This window comes from Glycine soja, chromosome 11 (assembly GCF_004193775.1).
Source record: "Glycine soja cultivar W05 chromosome 11, ASM419377v2, whole genome shotgun sequence".
Taxonomy (NCBI): domain Eukaryota; kingdom Viridiplantae; phylum Streptophyta; class Magnoliopsida; order Fabales; family Fabaceae; genus Glycine; species Glycine soja.
Genome location: NC_041012.1, coordinates 12,549,289 through 12,572,909, shown reverse-complemented (window position 1 = coordinate 12,572,909; position 23,621 = coordinate 12,549,289). Strand labels below are relative to the sequence as shown.

Genomic DNA, 23,621 nt, shown 5'->3' with positions numbered 1-23,621 from the left:
GATTTAAATTTTGATTTTTAGGAACGTCCTGAGTTAAAGTTATCCTCCTATGGAAGGAAGGTTGAGAAATTTGGTAGGCCTGCTCCAGATATTGAAGGCTTAGTGGCTGCCACAAGATTAAGTCCTCTGATCACATGTTCGTTGGACACTGGTGATCGAGGACTTATATCGGCTTTTGTGGAGAGGTGGCATAAGGAAACTAGTAGTTTCCATCTTTCTGTAGGAGAGGTGACTATCACCCTTAATGATGTGGCATTCTTGCTTCATCTTCCCATCACAGGTGTCTTCCATAACTTCGAGGCTCTTCATATGGACGAAGTCATGTTGTTGTTAGTTGAATTGCTTGAAGTTAGTTAAGAAGAAACAAGAGCTGAGACAATACAATGCCATGGGACATATGTTTAATTATCGTGGCTGCGAAACATTTATCGTAGCAAATGTGATGCAGCACAGTGGACTGTAGTAGCTCGATCATATCTCTTACATCTGGTAGGTTGCACACTCTTTGCTAACAAGAGTGTCACACACGTGCATGTGGTATTTTTGGATGCCTTTCGTGATCTCACCCAGAGTGGAAGCTACGCATAGGGAGTTGCTGCCCTAGTCCATATGTATGAGAATTTGAATGATGCGTATAAGAGTAACGCCAGGAAACTAGCAAGATATATCATTTATAGGTAATTATAATTGAATTTAATTTTTTTTTGTTATGTATTTAATGTTGACTATTGTTTTGAATTATTTTTTTTGAAAATATGTGTAGTGTTAGATCTATGAGCATTTTCCTTCCCTTACTTCGTGTATTGCTGCTGAAGATTATCATGAGAGGAAACCGCGTCCTTATGGTGACCACCGAACATTTAGAGAATTTGAACTAATTGCTTTGCTTTTCGGACATGTCCGATGGGGTCCATCTATTGTCATACACCGACCAGAGAGGGTTGTGCGACATTTTGAGTATGTGTAGACCATTCCTCCACACCCTACTGCATCAACATTATGCATAGAAGATATTAATGATAGATGGATTCAGTTTTCTGAATACCTTGCACCGGTGGGTCAAATATTTGTTGCGCTTGGATAATGTGCAGCAGACTACATAGAGTGGTTCTACATGATTTCTTATCCCTTCGTGAGTTCGGCACAGCTTGGGGATCCTCCTAGACATCCACCTGTGCTGCATGATGACGCATTTATTGAACCAGATATTCCTCAGTACCCTGTGGCAACAACAGCTATGGACGAAGCACCTGTAGATGCACCTACTCATGTAGAGCAACCTCGACATGCATTGGTAAAATATATTTTCAATTAACTTTGTTACTCATTTTATTTGAACATGCATTAAGTATAAACCTTTTTTGTTATTGTCAATGCCTAGGAGGCTTGCCAAGCAATAATTGAAAGGTTGGAACGGTTGCTCAACCTAAGGATAGTGATAGAAGGTACAAAAGCATACACTGTCATGGAAGACAGCCTAAGGATTGCCAGAGGTGTGATTGCGGAACACAATGTATATGTGCGGTTGCGACAAAGGTGACGTATGGAAAACGCTTGAAGAACTTAGTAGGTTTTATATGATTTTTGTATGCAATATAACTAGACAATGTTTATTATTTAATTTTATCTGAGCTCTTTTTTATTTATTTTCATAACTAGACAATGTTTATTATTTAATACCTCTTGTAGCCCTAGACCCTAGGTCGTAAATTAAACCATAAACCCTAATTAGTCACGTACCATCAATCAATAAGTAAACCCTAATTATTGAAGTAGCCATAAACCCTAATTAGTCGCATAACACTAAACCCTAAGTAGTGAAGTAACACTAAACCCTAATTAGCCAGGTAACAATAAACCCTAAGTTGTGAACTTAAACTAAACCCTAATTTGTGACGTAACACTAAACCCTAGGTATTCAAACAATCCAAAATCCTAATTAGTCACATATAATTAACCTTATGCAGTGAAGTAACACTAAACCCTAATTCGTCACACAATACTAAACCTTACGTATTCAAGTAAGTCTAAACCCTAATAAGACACATAACATTAAACCCTAGGTATTCACACAACCATAAACCCTATATTAGTCACGTAACAATAAACCCTAAGTACTGAACTAACACTGCACGCTAATTAGTCACATACCACTAAACCTTACGTATTTAAGTAAAACTAAACCCTAATAAGACATGTAACACTAAACCCTAGGTATTCACACAACCATAAACCCTATATTAGTCACGTAACAATAAACCCTAAGTACTGAACTAACACTGAACGCTAATTAGTCACATACCACTAAACCTTACGTATTCAAGTAAAACTGAACCCTAATAAGACATATAACACTAAGCCCTAGGTATTATAGTAACCCTAATCCATTGTTAGTCAAATAAGTTTATCATTAAAACACTAAAACATAAACAATTATATATAGTGTGACACCCTCTACCCCTCACATATATATTAATAAAGGAATAAAAATTCAAATATTAATTAAAAGTATTTTTAAAACATTTTTAAATACAAGCTTTTCAAATGGGTAAAAGGCTCACATTCATTTTCTTCTGCATCATATTCAAACTTGTCCAAATAAATAATAAAGTCATCTCGACACAAAGAAGGTCATCTAAGTTTCATACAATAAATATAGAACCTATATCCTAATGTCACATCCTATCAGAGCGTGGTGTTCCCGTGTTCTCTAGCATGAGGTTTTTCATAGTCATCCACCTATTCATCTGCTCCCCCGAACACAAAGTTCAAGATCATCACAGGATCCAAACACAAATAGCAAACCGGGAGTGAGTTATCACATTTCTAACTACTAGAGAGAAACAACACAACATATAGTAGCCAAATACAATTTACTTAGCATATCTCACATTATTTCATCACTTTGTCATTCATCAATCACACTTTTCATCCATCAATCACACCTTTCAATCATCAATCACAATACACAGGAATCACACACTCCGATCAAGACATAATAACACATCAATTTCATAATAAACAATTAGCAAGCGTATGCAACAGTTATGCTAAGACTCAAGCTTATATGCAATGTGGTACCATGTCAGTGAAAAACCTCGTCGGGCGCCTAGGAGTACATGACAAGACAAACCACACACTAGTAAGTCAAGTCACTCTCACTAGGTAATATCATAGGGAGACCAGTCAGGGTCACAGTGTTTTGTGAGAATGCTCCAACCATATGGGATCAACATAGGCTTAAAGGAGCACTCAAACAGTGTGATCCCCAAGGCCTACACTCCGAAGAGTCCGTCAGGGCCTCTCCCTCCTGATTCAGGTCCAACCCAGAAAACATTTTAGCACACAGACTCTATCTATGAACTATACAAAACACACGACTCCTTAATTGTTCTCAAAATAATTTTAACTCGTCGCCCTTTAAGGGTCTTATCATTAACTCGTCGCCCTTAAAGGGACTTAACATTAACTCGTCGCCCTAAAAGGGACTTAACATTAACTCGTCGCCCTAAAAGGGACTTAGCATTAACTCGTCGCCCTTGAAGGGACTTATGATCGTGTGATTGTACAATTCATAGTTCACAACTCAATGCACATATATATCTCAATCATATACATACTCAATTTATCACATACACTTAATCCCAATCACAATGGTATAATCTCAATTTAACATGTTATCACACCTCATGAATCATATACACTTTACCTATGAACTATGCAATACACACATCTACTCAATTGTTTTCAAAATCATTTTAACTCGTCGGGTTCCCACAGTGGATCTCATCACAATACTCGTCGCCCTTAAAGGATCTTACAATTGTGTGATTGCACAGTTCATAGTTCACAACTCAATACACACATCTCATCTCAATACACATGTATTTCATCATCCATCATATGTTCAATTTATCACATACTCACAGTTTGAATCATCATTTCATAACCTCAACGCAACAATTTATACAAAAGATTTTATCACAACATGGAATGTAAAACCTCTGAAATAGTTCCTCACAATTGTATCAAAATCAATTAATCAAAATCATGGGTTAACACAAAGACATCAAGATCACTCAAGTTTATCAATCAATTCTCATCAGGACATCAATTGGTACATAGAACACAATAATATTGTATTCATAATCATAAAGAAAAATTATAATTCAATAAACATCTCAAAATAAACCCAAAATTAGTTCTCTAAGGATCCCTACACATGTTCATTCTAACCCCCAATTGCGATAAACTCATCCCTTACCTCCGACCGCTCCGATAGAATTCCCAAATATCAGAGAGACGGAGAAGAGATTGAAACCTCCACTTGTACTGTCTTCATGCGATTCCTTTTTCTCCCTCCACGAATATTATCTCGAAAATCCCAACGGTGGAAGTGTGTGAAATTGAATTTCGAACAATATATCCAAATTTCATGAAAATCCAACGGTTAACGAATTCGAGATCGTAGTTTTACTGAGACAGTTTTGGATTTCTACGGGAAAATAAAAAGCTACAATGCGAAGGGTTTTCCTCTAATCTCAGACATAATATCAAAATTCCCAACGGTGAAAATTCTTGGAACTGGGTTGCGAACTTGGTGTTCAAGTTTCACGACGATCCAACGGTGAATGAGCCCAAGATCGTTGTTTTTCTAAGACAGGTTTTGTGGGCTGCGGAAAAAAGAAAGGGTTTTGAGAGGAGAAGGGGAAACGAAAATGAGGCCAAAAAGAGGCATATGACTTAACATAACTATTTATGCCTAGGGTACTCAGCCTATTATTTGCTCTATATTTATTTATTTATTTATTTTATAAAAATAAACTCTATTTTATTTTCTATCAAACAAATAAATGAAATACCCTTTTTTATTTTCTCTCAAATCATTATTTTAATTAATAATTATATCTCCTTATTTATTTATTTATAAAATCTCATCATTTTTCTAAAACTTTATTTATTTATAAATAACAATCCTTTTTAATCTAGATTACAAAAATTGAGATGTTACATATAGTTTGAAAGTTAAGTAAAATAGATAGTTATATGAACATCCAATGAAACACGTGTATATTATCGTATTACATGACAATATTTAGATAACCATTGGACTGAAAAACTTAACCTCCACCAAAAAATATGGATTACACCCAGAGGTATGCTATTGACAACATATCTAGCTAGCTCGTGTGCACAAGGAAGACCATAAGTAGTTCTCATTACACATCCACAATAAGAACTGCCAATACCAACATAACTCACACGCTCATACTCAGCAACAATCTGGTTTAAAGCATACCTTGATATCATGCCAAGTAGTTTCTTGTATAAGGTAACTTTAAAAACATGTTCAATCAAATGTGTACTTGTCTCAAAAGATGCCTTAATTTCAGTGTGTTGCAGCTTGATCATGTTGTTTATGGCTTCCTAAACACTACATAGGTCTCCAAGGCTATTCAATAGTAGTCTTTTAAGGCCCAATGAGCATATTCAACCTTGCATATGAAATACCCAAAAAAAAATAAACTAAGACAACTATTTTTATCCATTAAGTCCTAAACCCTAAACAACAAAAAAAATTACAATTTTTATACCTGTTAGTTGTTGTGTTTCCTAAGTGCATGACCTTATTCGTCTAGGATTTAACAAATCTTTCTTTGTGGAGAATTATCTATGTTTGGTTGACATAGTCAACAAACATTGGCCATGGTGAACAAGCAATTTCAAACTTCTTAAGGCACTCATTGAATTGTTCCTCAGAAAGACAATCGACCAAACTCCCCTAAGCTTCCATCACATAATCCCATGCATTTTTTTTTACCAACCAAGGATTTACACTTTGCCTTCACATTCTTATCAATGTGAAACTAACACAACAAGTTGGTACACTTGGGAACACAGTTTTCAATGCATTCATCAATGCTAGATCTTTGTCGGTAACAATAACCCCAGGGAGGGCATGACGTATGAGAAAAAGACCTTGAAAGCATTCTAGAGCCCAAACAACATTATTTACACATTCTCCCTCCAAAGGAAAAACAGTAGAGAAATTCATCCATGTTGGTGTCACACCAACAATGTCAAGTAATAGGAGCCTGTACCTGTTTGTTTTGTGGGTATTATCTATCAAAAATACCAAATTACAAGCATTGCATAGCTTCACTGCATCAGGATGACTCCAAAACATATAGTGTACAACATCTTCATCCTTCAATCTATGCCAATGAATATACTAATCATGTTCAAGAAGCTTCATTAGTTGTTGCATTTCAGTATTGCTGCCTCTTATGGAAGAACGGTATGCATTTCTTGTATTGTATACTTACTTGATTATTGTATAACTATTGGCATTATCCTCTTTCAATGTTAGCAGAATATTTATTGGTTCACCATTGACTTTGTCAATAATCTTTTCATCCAATTAATGACTTAGTCAATTCATGATTGTGACTCCCACACATTAACTTCACCATCCATCCTTTGCCTCCAACCACTAGTCTTCCATGCGGCTTAATGGGGCACCCACATTTTCTACTGCCAGTCATTATTCTTAACAAATCTTTCTTCTTGACCCTATACTGACCACTCCTTTCACAACCAATTAACACAAATGACGTCCTTTCTCTCATACCAATATTTGTGTCTGACCTCACAATTACCGTTACAAAACCAATTTCATAAGCAATAGCTCGAGCCCAATTCAAAACATCATCACGGGTAGCAAACATTTACAATGCAATCCAAACATCTTTAGTTTTTAAGGGACATTCATTAACTTACTTTAACAACAAAAATTTATTTAATACCTTAGAAGTATTGAAGGCATCAAAACAATCAACATGTTTAGATTTCACACCAGGTTCGTCTTCAGTTTCTACATTCATATCAACTTCTTTAGACATTATACTGCCATGCATTCAGTGATCTTCGTCCATCTTAAGAAAACATTAAAAAAATTCAATGACAAACAAACGACACCTAACCACAACAAACATATACTATCACACATTTTTTAAATTTTTTTACTGCATTTAATGATATAATACATTAAAATTAATAACCATATGCATATATATATATATATATATATATATATATATATATATATATATATATATATATATTGAACCAACAAAATAAATTTGTTGAACTTAAAATTGATAACCATATATACTAAAATTGCTAATATTATTGAACTTAATTGTAATTCATCAAATTATAAGCACTAAAAACAACCAATGTTAAAGTACAACGACTCAAATAAATTATACGTCTAAATTATTTTATAATTAATACCACTTCCAAAATATAAAAACAAATGCTTACGAATGAATTATGAAACTATACTCATTTAAAAATATTTCAGATAATAATACTAACTACATTTAAAATAAATAATAAAACAAATTTTTTTTAAAAAAAACTAAAAACAAAATTAACTTACGGATGAATAATCCGTAAGTTGTATAAAACTTACACATTAATACAACTCACAAATTGTTAATCCGTAAGTATTATATAACTTATGGATTCATAATCCTTAAGTTTTATATGCAAAAATAAAAACTATATTGAAGAGAAGTTGCAGCTTACCTCCGCTGTTGACAACCACACCAACCACCATAAGACTTTCAGCTTGACCAAAGCAGACACAATGGACCTTTCCTCTCACGAAAATGAATGAACGCGACGAAACCAACAAAATGAATGAATGAATGAGTCAAAAAGGTGAAAGAAAAAGGTAAAAGGAAGAACTCACAAGGGTATTTTTGGAATATCAAAATATTGTTGGGTGCACAACCAATATGCATGGTGCACAAAGCAAAAGCCTTCTTGGTGGCTCTCGGCTGGTGTTGTTTTTGGTGTGCATAAAGTGGTTTTTTGAAGTGGGTGGTTGTTGGTTTGGTTGTGCGTCTAGTTTGAGGGTGTTTGATTTTTTTCTCATGGGGAATTTGGGTTCTCTAATTAGGATTTTTTTAGTGGTTCCCCCTCCCTCTTAATTAATCTCAATGAATTTACAAGCAATCAAGTGGACTTGTTTAATCAATTTTAATTATTTTATTTATTATATCTGCTTTTTTGTTTTTTAAGTAATTAGATTTTTTATTTTGTGGATTGGATTGGACTGGACACTTTATTTGTTAAATGAGCTCAAGTAGCCTAATAAAGTTTTGTTTTCTCTCATTTTTTTATGCTAAATTTGTTATGGAACAAAACAAAAATAAAACATGGACAAAATTAGGTGTTTACATATGCATTCCAAATATTTGTTCTTTGTCATAATTAATTATGATAGAATACTTGTATTCATCTAAATTTTTGTTTGTGAAAGCCAGGAATGAATTAGTGTTAAACAATACTTGGGTTCTTAGATTCAGGGAAAGTCTAACAAAGTACTAGAAGTGGTATTAAGAATACTTGTAAAGTCAAGAGTGACAGGTTAGAATATTTGTTTTGTAATCAAGTTTTGATTAGTGGAACTCTTTACTAGTGAGTAAAGGAGAACTGGACGTAGCTCAGGTTGAGTGAACCAGTATAAACCAATTTGTCATAACATGGACCACGATGGGATGATGATAAAAAAAAGATAAAAAGAAGTTCTCCAAAAAGGAAAATTGAGGGAGTCTCCACCAACGTTTATTTAAGGAAAACGTCAGGAAAACAAAAAAGGATAAGGAATGGTCTGCGGTTTGAGAAAAAGGATTCGACAGTCGTTTACACACGGGAAAGGTGTTACACCCCACGTGCCAGTCATGAAGACGACAACCTTTAATCGAGTGCGCTAAAAGTAAAGAGACTTTTTAATTATTTATTTTTCCTTGAGAACATGAATTATGTTTGTTATATTTTTTTATCTAGAAAAAGAAAGAAAATTTTTATTTTTAGAAAAAAAAAGGATTTTACGTTTTTTTTAGTTTTTTAGGTTGACAAGGGGTTTGCCCTCGCTCCTACGTATCCTCGGGTGCAATGAGAAAATCAAACTTACGTAGTTCTTTGGGTAGAAAATAGCTTGTATGTTGGGTTGATTTTTTTTTGAAAGATTTGTTTTAATTGCGTGACAAAGAGTCGTTAAGGGATTGGACCTTGAAACGACATTGAATTTTGAGAAAATAGCGGAGAGAATCGCTTAAGGCATTGGACCTTAAAGCGATCTCGAGTAATGTGCAATTTTTATGGAGAAAAAGGAGAATTGAATGATTATTTGTTTGTGGAGAAAAGGGAGAACCTCAAGTATACTTTGTAAAGTCAAGCAAGTCGGAGACCCAGAATGGCTTTCACGAAATTTTACTCACACATTATTGAAACACTACGAAGCAAGTCAGAGATCTAACATGAAGTGCACGAAATGTAAAAATAGATTTTGGGTTTGGGGTAAACTTTGCAAAGTCAAGCAAGTCGGAGACCCAACATGACATTTGCTAAATTTATCCACACGTTATTGAGACATCACCAAGCAAGTCGGAGACCCAGCATGGAGTGCACAGAATGTGAAAAAGATTTTGAGTTTTCAGTAAACTTGATGAAATCAAGCAAGTCGGAAACTTGACATTTGTTAAATTTACCCACACGTTTATTAAAACACTGCTAAGTAAATCAGAGACCCAACATGGAGTGCACGAAATGTAAGTGATGCAATCCTACCCCCCTAAGGGCATTGGATAGAAGACTCCAAGAAGATTGGGCCAGAGAGGCAAAACAAGGTCCGAGGGTTCTCAAGAGCCTTAGGGTAGATTTTGGGCCCATGGGCTAAGTATGAGCCTACTTATCTTTGTACATATTAGATTAGGATTTTATTATTTTTGGGCCTTGTATATAGGTCTCCATAATGTAGGTAGGGTACTCTAGTAATGTAGGATTTTTCAGCCCTTGTATTTTAGGGCTCCTAGACTAGTTTTTGTATTAAGGGTAGCTTTGTAATTTCACATGCATTAAGTGCACTATTTGATGTGTGTGTGTTAAGAGATAAATTTAATTGAATTGGGAGAAGCCCAATCCAATCAAATTTTAGAGGGGGAGGTGAGCATTTTCTTGCTACACCTCATTGTCACATCATATAATCACACTTAGTACATGTCCTTCATGTTTTACATGCCTCATGACACTTAAACACACTTAGTGGAGAATCTTGGACTTGATCTTGTATTAGTGGGCTGAACCATAGCTAAAATTCACTAATCATAATTAGTGAAATTTTGGCTCCAAATTTAGCTCCAAAAATTCAAATTCAAATTCAAGTGAAATTTAAATAGAAATTCAAATTTCCCTCCAATTTTGTGTGACACTTAAGCTATAAATAGAGATCTTGTGTGTGTATTTTTTCAACTTTGATCATTTGAGAATTACATTTCAAAGTTCAGACCTCATTCGAGGCACTAAATTTTGTGCTCATTCTATCCTTCTCCCTCCACTCATCTTCTCCTACGTTCAAGCTCTTATTCATGTCTTCCTATGGTGGTGAGCTTGTTCTTCACTCATCTTTTCCTTGAAGTGGCGTCTCCAATCACCTTTCTTCCTTCTCCACTTTGTTGCCATTGATCTTCAAGAAGCAAAGGAATATTTACAATACATTATAAACTAACTAAACAATGATAAATAAAAAAATGAAGAATAGAGCCAAACCAGAAAAAGGTGGTGTAAATATCAATTTTAATTCATTTGGGCTATGCTCAAAAGAAGTCGGGGTGTGCGTGTAAATTGAGGTGTGACTAGTGGTATTTATTTTATTTACAATTATTTTTTGAAAAAATGGGCCTGGCCGAAAATAAATAAAAAATTATATGTGAAAAAGTGATGTTAATAACAATTTATTTTTTGTTTTTTGTTATTAAAAGATGGATCATAGAAATTTACAAAAAAAATTCTAAGAGTCTCACCAGCGGCCAAGGATTCACCGATGAGTTGAAATGAATCAAACCAAAAGAAATAGGAGAAGAGAGGGAAGGAAGAGTGAAGGAAAGAAAAGAAAAAAAAAGAAAGAGATAAGATGAAAGGAATAAGGGGATACCTAAAGATGCCTCCTTCTTTCGTGACTGTAGTATCAAATGACGCGATACAGTGAACTCCCTTCACCTCCTCCCCTCTTCTTACTCTCTACATGTTCTTTATGTGTTTTCTTTGTATTTCTGTATAATTGTGTGTGTTTTTGTGATGTTCATATCTCTTTCTTTTATAGTGTTCCTTCTCCATTCGTCTTTTATAATTCTTCCCCTTTTTATTATTTTTTTCTTGTTTATTTGGGTTCTTTCTTTCCTTTTTTTTTTATTTTTACTTTTTTACGTTTCTTTTTCCTTTTTTATTTTTTTTCTATTCTTTCTTTCCTTTTTTTTTCTTTTTTCCCGTTTTTCGTTTTGTTCTTACTTTCCTTTTTTCTTTTTTTTTCTTTCTTTTGATTTTTTATTTTCTTTTTCTGTTCTTTCTTTCCTTTTTTATTTTCTCTTTTTATTCTTTCTTCCCTTTTTTAGGTTTTCTTTTTTTTTTAATCTTTTTTTGTTTTTGTTTTTTATTTTTTTATTTTTTTTAATTTTTTGTGTTTTTTTTAGTTTTTGAGAAACTTGTTCGGACAAAATTAGGATTTGACACAAGTGTTTCTACTTTTCTTCATAACATTTTATTGAATATTCTTATACTATTTTTTATCACCTTTTTAACACCAAGTTCTTATTTGAAAATTTGTTTTAAGAACTCTCTTTTATCTAATTAGTGAACAACCATATTGATCTTCATATGTGGATGACTTGTCAAATATTTATATTGCTACCTATATTGGTTTATATATTTGCAAAATTTTATATCTTTGATATACAAAGCCCCCCCACCTCTCTACTAGTGTGTTTATTGCTATTTCAACCTATATTTAATTTATGGGGATGAACTTTTTGTTTGGTAATGAGAAATTATATATATTTTTTATCAGCTAGAAAAAATAAAATTATATTTAAATTATATATTTACTAAGATATAAATTATTATATATAAAATATGAAGTAAAATTTATAATTTTCTTAAAAGATAAAATATGAAGAAGTAAAATGAATCATGATTTATTAATAATTTGCATTATTCAAAATGGAGATGGATAATTTTATGAATATATGAAGTGAAATTTGGAGTTTTTTTAAAATATAAAATATATAAATATAACACAGGGGGATGCACTATTTTATGAAAACAAATAGGAGAATTTATACTCAATTCATGGAGATGAAATTTTTATTAAAGATTTTTTTCATTAAAATTAAAATTTCTTCAATCTAATTAATGTATATTTAATTACATAAAAAGTAATTTAAATCAATGAAATTATGATTATTAAATTCTCTATGAAAAATTAGAATAAAAAATAAATTTAGGAAAATAATTATTTATTACTTTTGTAAATCACTTTAAAACAAACATTATTAACTTCTGTCTTGTTTAATTTTTTATGTCGTCTTAAATTTAAATTTCTAGAAAGAAAATATACTATATTATAATTTTTATATTTTTAATTATTGTTGTAATAATTTAATATAATTGTATATAAAATATAACACATGAGGATTTTTCTTTCATCATAAAACCAAGTAAGAAAATTTTTACTTAATTCATGGGGATAAATAATTTATTTGGAATCATATTAATAATTATAATAATACCTATTGTTAGACATTTCTTTTGATACTCGTCTCCTATATGTTTTTAGACATTTTTTTTCTAGTTTAACCAAGAGGTTGTGCCAAATTTGTATTTCTAATCTCTTGAACACATTTTATTGTTTTTCATAGAAAATGCATGTGTTAAGGATATGTGCATAACTGGAAAACAGATTTTGAAAGTTAGTTGACCGCATGAAAGACAACATACATATGTCGTATATTGTAGACAAATGTCTTGATGAACATAACAAATAAACATAAAACTTGGATGTTGATTTTTAGTTTGTTGTCCATCTATTTGATAATTTTTGGACAAATTTGGTTTGATTCTTTAATTTAATAAATTTGATTTATTGTCCAACTGGGTTTATTCTACAAAATATCATGACATTATTTATTTTCATTAAATATTTATATTCATAATAATTCTTATATAATATTAAAAATAATCCTTGTATTATACGGATCCAAAAACTAGTTGACTACAAACCGTAAAAACCAACTTTATATAAATTAAACAAAAGGTAGAAGACTATAAAATTACAGTCAGAGAAAATAAGTTTAGTTTTTAAAATTCATGATAGCAATTCTAATGATAGGAAAAATTTATTTTATTTAGATATCGTGTTTAATGTTTTAAAAATATAATTGACACTCATTTTTATTAAAGCAATTTTTTTAACAAAATACTAATAAGAATAACATAGTAACTGCTTCAAACAATAAAATAATATTTCTTTATTTTTATTAAAAAATTAGGAAAATAATATAGACATATTTTTTGACAAAAAAAATAGAGAGGTCTTAAAAATTATTTAAAATGATGGGTGTATATTTTTTTTCGAGATGTAGAGAGAGAAAAATTAAAATGTGAAAACGAAATGTAACGATAAAGGAAGATAAATAAAGAAAGAAAAAAAAATAGAGAAGAAGTTATGAAAAAATGTGTCCTTGTATATTTTTGTATGGATAAGAATTAAAGAAGATACTAAAGAACTTATTTACAATACTTTATTTTATTCAACTAACTTGAATTAGATCTCTTTGTTAAATGTTCTTATATATAAATACTTATGTATGAGTAATTTTTTTTAGAGATATAAATTAAATTATAAATAATAATATATTAATAAATTGAATGAAAAACATGATACGTCTTTTTTAAATTTATTAAAATGATGCTATTCAACTTAATGTAATAAAACATACTCATCTAATAAAATTATGTATTTATTTTTGTGCAATATATATTTATATTTTTTTAATATCTATATATATGAAGTCCTTATTATTATTTTATCTTGGAACTCTACAATTTTAAAAACGATCCTGATAAGTTACATCCACTTTTTATATTATCAATGATTTATAACTTTATATAAATTCAACAACTGTCTCTTTACATATACAATGACCCTCATCATGCCTTCACATAACGAAGTTTGTGCAGACAATTATTACTGATCCAATCCTGAAATTTAAACTATATTTACGGGTTATGTTTGAAATTAGTTTTTGAAATTATACTGACCAATCTCTAAATTAACAAAAAAAAAAAACCTTAACACTAGCAATTATAGAAAATTTTAGTACCTAATATTACCAAGATATAGTCATTTAGTTCCTATACATCAATCAATTCAATCCTTGATTTTGTTGTACAATAATCGCTTTGGCCACTTATATGCCTAGAGATCAAATTATACAACACTTATCAAATTCAAGCAACCAATTTACACTATTATCAAATTGTGGAATTAAGTTGCTTTTTATGCAATGTTAGAAACCAAAGTGACTAGTTAAGCCAATTTTAAGGACTAAATCGATACACATGCATACATACAAATATTTAATGATCAAGGCAGTTTATGCTTCAGATCAATCAAATCACAAAACAAAATAACCCACTAACCCATGTTCAATGTGGACATCATATACAATGAATTGAGAGATTCATGCTGTGAACTTGGGTTCCTTATAAATTCAAAAGCAAAAGCTATTTGATTTCCCCTTTAAAACGTCTGAGCGGGTTGTAAATTTGTAAAGCAAAATAAAAAGTTCAAATGCAAAATTATTCAATATATGATTTTCAAGTGATTGAATTCAATATAAAACAACCTTGCAAATAAACACTTGGAAACAAGTAGAGATGCAAATACAACATTAGGATTTTTTATTAGCCTAATAAACTAGTCTATAGTTCGCACCCTGACCCTGTAAAGAAGTTCAAACTTTTATTTTTTTAGCAAATTAAAGAATTGAAAACTTGAGACACACTGTCATTTCTTTAGGCATTCCATAAATGTCAACACTCTTTAAAATCTTGTTTCCCTAATCTTTGGATCAAGTAAGTAAGTAACCATAACCAGCATTAAGATCTCAAGCTTTTACACACATGGATCCTTCACTGTGTCTGGGGATACATTTGTTGTGGGAAGTAATTGGACTCAGGTTGGATGTCCTTCAAGTCTTCCACTGCATGGTGGTGACTATGCAAATGTGATCTATCTGAAACAAATTGCCTTGCCATGATGGCTGCCCGGTTTTCGGCTATCAATTCGCGCAACGCGGCACTGCATCTTGTGGAGAGATCAGAAGGAGAAAGCCAAGAATCACTTCTTGATGACAGAAGAGAGAGAGCACACCCTCCTGCTGATCATAAGAATGGAGAATCTCCAACCATTAACATATTGTCTAACATCAAAGGAAGTTACATGTTGAGATTATTTTTAGAGAAAAAGGTTATGCACTTACAGTATAACAGTATTACTGTCAGTGTATAGGCGATAGGCATTAAGTTCTTGCTCTTATACTTCTCAACCTTATTTATTTCTCAGCATCCTCACTTAAGTGTTAGATTAAGAAGGGTAAAACATAGGGAGATTTAGATTGCAAAATGCAAGTGTAACCTTACGGAACATAGAGTTTTCCTTTGAAAGGAAATTAAATATATTAATTGTTGGAATCCTCTCAAATCCAAGTCCAGCTCTTAAATAATTCATTAACTTTTAACATCATTAAATAAATTCAGTATATATATAAAATGACCTTCATGGCCTCATGTGAAGTTCAACTGGATTAAATCGTTCAAGAAAATGTATCACGAAAAACATTTCAAACTTGGACTGCAATCTAATTTGGTTGGCACTTAATATTAATTAAATATAGAGCCTAAAAACTTAACCGTTAATCCAAAATTTATTTTATGTTTGACTATCTCTTACTACTAGATATACGCATAATTTTGGTGCAAGTGTTTGAATCACAAATTTTATATGCAAGAGCTACCATATTAAATTATTAATATTATAAGTAACCTAAATAAGACTTCTGCCGTTTTTTTTTCTTCCCTTCTGTTACAAAATATTCTGCTAGTGAGAACTATTTTTAGGAGGAAAAGTAGAAGTAGAAATTACATCAAAATATCCCATAATCACTTAATCTTATCACTATAATTTTTAATTCAGACCACAAGTGGATGATATATATAGATTAGACTTTGATCCCTTATGCTCACAAAAACATTCCTTTGATGTGGTACGCCCGCAATATATATGAATGTTGTGTGCAACCGGGGTATGTTTGTGGATGAATAAAAAATACTGAGACATCTACCCTTTATCCCTACAATGATGTGATGGAAGAACTATCCATAATTCTTCAGCTACTTATAATGAAAATAAGGCTAAAAGGGTGGCTAAAATATATTTTTAGTGATTATATTAGATTTGTATCTTTATATTTGATAAAGTTCAGTTTAGATTATTTTTTGTGTAAAATAAGTCAAAATGATCATTCTTAGATGATAATTTATTTATTTTGGAATATAATTTTAATCCATTTTTTGGCTAATTCAAAACATGATATTGATCATTAAATTCACCTACATATATGAAAACTATAAAACTCAATTGATGTTAAAATCAATCAGAACTAAATATGATAAAAATCATGAGAAAATAAGTCTCACAAACAACTTGAAAATAATTTTTTGATTTGAACTAAAAAATAATTTAATATTAGTTTTTTTTAATTTTTTGATTGTTTGGATTTACTTTTCACACAATTTTAACTATCTTTATAACCTTTTTTTTACTCAGAAATAAGTTGGATTCAATAATATTTATGTATGTGAATTTTAATAGAACAAGTTTCAGTGTTAAACAAGTCACAATAAAGTTTAAAATTGTGTTCTAAAATATAAAATGATTATTTTTCATATTTTTTTGGCTCATTTTAAAAATATAAAGAATTAAATTAAATTTTTTAAAAAACAAAAGACCTAATGAATACTACCTAAAACATAAAAGTGAAAGTGTATTTTTACACCCAGGGTGTGAGCAATGTAATAATTCTTAATATTTCCTCTCATCCTCTCATTTTTTTCTTAATATTTTCTAAACTCTCCATGCATCTAAATACTTTTATAAATTTAGCAGGCTTGTTAAAACACAGATTTTGTCTCCAAAATGAAGGAATTGTTTTCCTTTATGAACACACTTTTAATAAATTTGTCTGATAGTATTAGTTTGAAAACTAATTCACAAATCGTTTTATGTATAATGTTTCGTAACTTTTTAAATACTAATGTAATAACTAGTGCCTTGTACGGAGATTAAGTTCATATAATGTTTTGTAATTTTTTAAATATTACAAAATTAATGAAATTTTAAATTATTATTTTCCAATTTTGAACTTATAATATTTCAAGTGATACTTAATTTTAAACTTAGTATATAATTTTCAGCTGCTTCAAACAACGCAAGTGCTACTTAATTTCTTCATTCTTGGGAATTTGATCGTATCTGAATTTCTCCTGTAACAAATTTTAGTAGCAATATTTATGAACTGAAGAAAGAAAGGACAAATCAGTATATACAATTAGGTGTTTTTCAGAAATATTTATAATCACCTGACAGGCTAAAAAATGTATTCATCACCTGACAATTTAAATCAGTGTATACAATTATTTTTTCTTTCTGCATGTTCTACGTTATTACTATATATACAGCGTATTTCAAAAAACGATGGTGGTTTGGGTTTTCGTAATCTACATGCTTTCAACTTGGCCATGTTGGGGAAACAGGGGTGAATGCTTTGCCTTGTCGTACTTTCAAAGCTAAATACTACCCAAGGAGGAATTTCATGGGTGCATCTTTAGGGAACAACCCATCTTTTGTGTGGCAAAGCTTATTTTCTTCCAAGATGGTTTTGAAGGATGGGTTTAGATGGAGAATCGGAAATGGGAAGGATATTGACGTTTGGGGAACAACCATGGCTTTAGAAGGGAGGAAAATGCTTGCATCTCAACCCCAATCGTGGAAGGAGGGCGCGACCTTAAAGTGTCTCATATTATTGACCCATCAACAATTTTCGGGACAATAATATCATTAGCCAATTGTTTTTGCCAGATGCCCATGCAATTTCTAGAATCCCCATCCTACCAATGATACAAAAGGATTCTCGAATTTGGGCACTGAATCAAAACAATCTGTACTCTGTACCAAGTGCTTATTATTTTAATAATGAAGAAGTTTGTGAACTATGATGATATTAGCTGAAGGAGATTGAAAATTCCGCCTAGAGTGAAGTTGTTTTTTGGCGTCTGTGCAGGAATTTGTTACGAACAAGAGACAGACTCCGAACCACCAGAGGAGTATCTTGTCCAATTATTTGCCCTCTAAGCAACACGAATGTGGAGTCTACTGCTCACATTTTTGCTATGTGCCACGTAAACTCTGGCTGCTAGAAAATTCTTAAGTTGTACCAACAAGTGGAGGACCTGCTCTTGCACGTTGACAGCTTCACACATTTATTTTTTCAGCTCATGCAATCATTTAATAAACAACATCAACAGAGAATGGGTATGGCCTTATGGAGTATTTGTTGTGGGATGGGAAACAAGAATCGGATGAAGAAGTGATTCACCGAGGAGATATGCTATTCTATGACTGGAGTAGAGCTAAGAATTACTATCCTACTGAAAACACCAGGACCAAGCTCGCTGTTAACTCAACTTGGTCACCACCTGCTGCTGGTGCCTTTACGTGCAATGTGGACGCGAGTTTCTTTATGGATGTAAATGTAACAGGCATGAGACTATCTGTAAGGGATGACCGTGGAAGCCATGTAGTGTCAAGAACGGAGGTGAAAAGGCGAAGCGTGGAGCCTTTTAGAAGTTATGCGGTTTATCCAAGCATTAGGATACCATAATGTCACGATTTAGTCTTTGTAGAGAGACAAATGAATGGTGTTGCTCATACTTTGGCTAGAGTGACACCATCTCTACCTAGTGTCTCTCATTTATCAACCATAAGTATCTTTTCTTACCAAAAAAAAAACTGGGCATTGTTTTTTGTAAGAGACTGGACATACTTGTTGCTCGAGAACGGGAGAAAAACTACATAAGAAATAATTAATAATAAAAAAAAAATTGCCTTCGGTTATGAACCTCAGCAACAGCTATAAGGAGCAATTAGTGCATTTTTGGTAACGTTTAATTTTCAGAGAAATAATTACTGATTTTTCCAAAAAAAAATCAAAAATAAAAATAAACCTAAGTTTAGACTGATGAAATATGCAGACATGATTAAAAAAATTAATTAGAAGAGACCAAAAATTTCTAAATCAGTTTATTGAATAAAATGAATGAGTATTATTAATCTCTTGATATTTAATTCTTACTCAAAAATTAATTAAGAGAGAAATTACACTATATTTTGGATGGTACATAGAATGAGCGATCGATTCAGAGAGAAATACTTATATTCAAAACACATTATGTCTTATTGATTGCATGGTCAAAATCTAAAAAAGAAAAGAATAAATAAGTAATAATAAAAGACATGCAGATGTAAAACAAAAATAGCCTTCAATTTCCAAATTTCACAAAATAGGTTTTATAAGTAGGATTTTACTCTAAAAGTAACAAAGAATAAGAATAAAGTAAATAATATCAATATAAATATTGATGAGAAAATCAATAGTTAATATTTTAACACAAACATGATTTGTTACGCATACACACATAATACATAATAATAGTTAATTTTCTCATCCCTAACTAATTCGCTTATTTTATGAACTTTAGGGAAGCCGGATCCGTGCATGTAATCGGCATTATCATTCTTTCTATCCTTACATTTTTTTTATCCATAGATATTCAGATCACACAAAATTTATAATAACTCACACACATTATTTAACTGATTAAAAACACCTTACTTCCACACATTTATTTAAGTTCAATTTATACATCCAATTTTACCAGACTTCATTTAATTTAGACTAGAATAAGACTCAAATTAATGGCAAGATTAAGCATGTGTTTCGGTAAATAGTTTAAGTCCTCAGTCAATAAACTCTGGTCATATGAAAAATGTGATCGATATTCTGTATCATTCTTTGTACACTTTCATTTTTTTTATCCATAGATATAAAACACAGATAACAAAACACATATATATTATCCAACCAATTAAACACCTTGCTTTTACATATTCATTTAAGTTCAATATACACATCCAATTTTACAAGACTTCATTTAGTTAAGACTAGAATAAGACTCAAATGGCAAGATTAAGGATTTGTTTCGGTAAATAGTTTAAGCCTTATTCAATAAACTCTTGTCATATGAAAACTTATTGGAATAAGTATAAAAGAGTTTATTTTGATAAACAGCACCAAGAAACATATCAAAGTAAGCTAAAAAAGTGTTTATAAAATTAAGTTCAAATAAGCCCCTGGTAAACTCTTACAAATGCCCCCTAATTAAGTAACAAAGATGAGAGACAGCTGCATCCAAATATCATAATAAAAATTTGAAAATTATCATTTCATACTCCAAGGAGTGTATATACAGCTTCAGATTTAAGAAAAAAAGAAAAAAAAGGTTCAATTCCATAAAAACGGTCTGGTTATTTTGAAAAAATATTTTATGTTTTAATTACAAAAATATAACTTTATTTTTAATTCGTTTTCTTCTTTTAAAAGTTTAAATAAGAAATAATAAAAATAACCTTTTATTATTTTATATTTTTATTTTCTTTTTTTTTCACATTACATATATAAACATAAAATAAAAAAAATATTTTCTTAAACCAAATGATTCGCAACAAATGTGATAAAAGAAAGAAAAAAGAAAGAGCCAACACAGTTTACCTTGTGAAGAATTCCTTGCAACAGAATCATGGGAGCTCTTTCTTCTTCTCTCGTTGTGACCTGCTAGTCTCCTCCTACAACTCCTCTTTGAATCATCAAACTCTGACACCACGTGAAACCTAAAAATCAGAAAATTCATTTTCATTTAAACCACTAAAAGAATGTTACCGAAAGATTAAATTCAAACAAAAATGTCGGTAAAATTAATGATTTTCACACTTTTATTCTTCCGATACTGCCTATAAATATAAAAAAATATGAAAAATAATAACATAGCAAGGAAGAATGTGCATAAGAATAACTTACGATATTTGTAAAGTATGCACACGAATCATATATTATTCTTACGACCATCACAACTAATATATACTAAGAAAACGATGTTGTAGGAGGCTCACAAAAATTTAAACTCTTAAACTCACACAAACAATAAAATTAAGAAGAAATAAAAAAGAAGAGAAAGTTACGGAAAGACTGAACTCAAACCAGAGTCAGTAAAAGGCTTGTAAGATCGACTAAAGAATATCATAACACCTTCATTCTTCAGATTCCCATAAAGTCATAACGAAAAACAGGGGAAAAAACCATATGAGAAAAGCAAGTAAATCACTTTACGTACGTACTTAATTCACTTCCACAGAGAAAAAGAAACCCTCTTCTATTTTCTTAGAGAAAACTTAAAAAAAAAAAACAAAAATAGCGATTCCCCCGTAGTGAAATTCCGTACTATATTTCTAAAAAATAAAAACATCTGGCGAGACCGCACTCTATATGTAGACATATATTTTCCGCAGAGGTTTTAAACTGCAGTTTCAGCTCCGTAATTATAGAGATTACCAAAATCTTGATATTTCGGACGAAATTGTAGTTAGAAAACATTTTTTAAAACCTTGATGGCTTGATTACTATTTTTGCATTACTTGAATTTGGAGACTATATTCATTAGGACGATTTTTAACTGTTCATAAATAAATTTTTAATTTTTAATTACTTGAATTTGTATTTTATAACTGATACATAATGTTAAAAAATATCATAAAACACTAAAAATCATCTTAAATATTAATTTATTATGTAAAAACTAAAAAATATATTTTTAAATTTCAGAACTAAAAAAAACATATTTCTTAAATTTAAATATTAAAACAATAATTAAACCCTTCTTAATTATCAGATAAATGGGATTATTATTATTATTATTATTATTATTATTATTATTATTATTATTATTTGAGAAAAATGATAAGAGAATTTGGACCTGCTACACTGTTGGCAGAACCTTTGTTCCATGCCTAAGACCACGACTTTAGGAGCTTTAGAGTGCATCTCACACACCTTGTGCCTCCGATGGTAGTCCTTCGCGTTGAGCAGTGCCACGTGGCACCCTTCCACCTGACACCTCGGCACCGTCGCCGCCGCAAACCCCGCCGCCTTCACCCCCGCACCACCGCCGGAGGAGTACCCTTTCCCTCTCTTATCCCCGAACACCAACCCTCCACCAAAAGTAGCAGCACCAACAACACTTCCACTCCCACTAGTGTCCTCAAAGTAATGCCTCTTCCCTAGCTTCAAGGACATGAGGTGCGGGTCCGGGTGCACGTGGGACCCATCCCCGCCGTACGGATGCTGCTGCTGGCGGTGACCCAAAACCCCGCCGTTTTGAGGAAGAAACATGACGGCGCTGGCCAGTCCTGCCGTCTCATGACGGATCACGTGGACGGATCCATCATCCATCGACGGAATCCCAGAGGCGATGGGGATGTGAAAAGCGTTGACCAGTCTAGAACTGTTATTATTGTTATTATTATTATTATTACTATTAGTGGGGTTTTCCCATGAATCCCAAGCGAAAGCGTTACCGTTGTTGTTAGTGTTTCCATTTTGGTCTCTGTTGCCGAGGCGGAACATGTTCCCTCCGAACTCCATCTCTCTCTAACGAAAAGAAACCGCTTGTGAAATAATACGACGGAAGCTATGGGAATAGGGATAGGGTTGTGTGGATGATGATGATGATGATGGGGTCGGAACAGAAGTGGAACGGGTGAAGGAACATTTTTCTGAGTGAGATCCTTTCTTGTTGGTGTGAAAAGAGGAAAGAGAAAGTGAGAAAGAGGGTTTTAGGGAGGTGCAGGTTTCCTTGTTTTGATGGTACAAATGGAGAGGGGGTTTAAAGTACCCTCATGAGGAAAAGCTGCAAGGGCTAGGGATTCCTCTAGAGAGTGAATGCGGAGTGCTCCTAAGACCACACGTAAGAGGCGAAATGAGTAATGATAGTAAACGGATCGAAGTTAAGACGAGAGACAGATAGAGAGAGAGAAAGAGAGAGAAAGGAGTGATAAGACACAAGCCGATCAAAAAGGCCTCTCCCCCACAAATATTATGTAAACTGGGTTTCCCGGCTGAATACCGCTGCTGTGTTTGAAAAAATAAAATAATAAATGGATTTGTGCTAATTTTCGTGGGGAATTTATTAATATTTTAGGAAGATTTTTTTAATTATATTTTTTCATTTAATACACTCGAATTCAAAATTTTATATAAAGGGATCAAGTCTTGTTCCAATTAAACTAACACTAATTGGTTATGCAAGTAAATGTATGTAATATTATATTAATATTAACTAGTTTTTTTTTTTTACATGTATGATGCACCAAGTATGTAGAGGATTTATGTATCTTTATTTGAATTTTATTTATTTATTTATTTACAATAATAAGCATAAATGTTTGTAAAACATGATAATTTTTACTTATTTTTTTATTTAATTGATGTCATTATTTTATCTTAAACATATTTATTTTTATTTAATGAAACTGAATATTTGAA

General features: G+C 31.7%; 1 protein-coding gene across 1 annotated transcript; it reads right to left on the bottom strand.

The window, feature by feature from the left end:
- Positions 1-19,548: 19,548 nt before the first annotated feature.
- LOC114372937 (squamosa promoter-binding-like protein 7) lies at positions 19,549-23,035 on the bottom strand. The gene is made up of 3 exons (XM_028330505.1): positions 22,054-23,035; positions 20,796-20,914; positions 19,549-19,553 (listed from the first exon to the last, which is right to left on the bottom strand). Exons 1-3 carry the CDS (start codon positions 22,719-22,721, stop codon positions 19,549-19,551), a joined length of 792 nt encoding a protein of 263 aa, XP_028186306.1. The 5' UTR covers positions 22,722-23,035.
- Between the last annotated feature and the right edge of the window lie 586 nt (positions 23,036-23,621).

Bases quoted from the DNA above. Each gene is read 5' to 3' on its own strand.
- LOC114372937 (XM_028330505.1), bottom strand. From the start codon at position 22,721: ATGGAGTTCGGAGGGAACATGTTCCGCCTCGGCAACAGAGACCAAAAT. The intron at 20,915-22,053 runs GTCCAAATTCTC...TCTGATTTTTAG, and splicing joins TTCTGCCAACAGTGTAGCAG to GTTTCACGTGGTGTCAGAGT.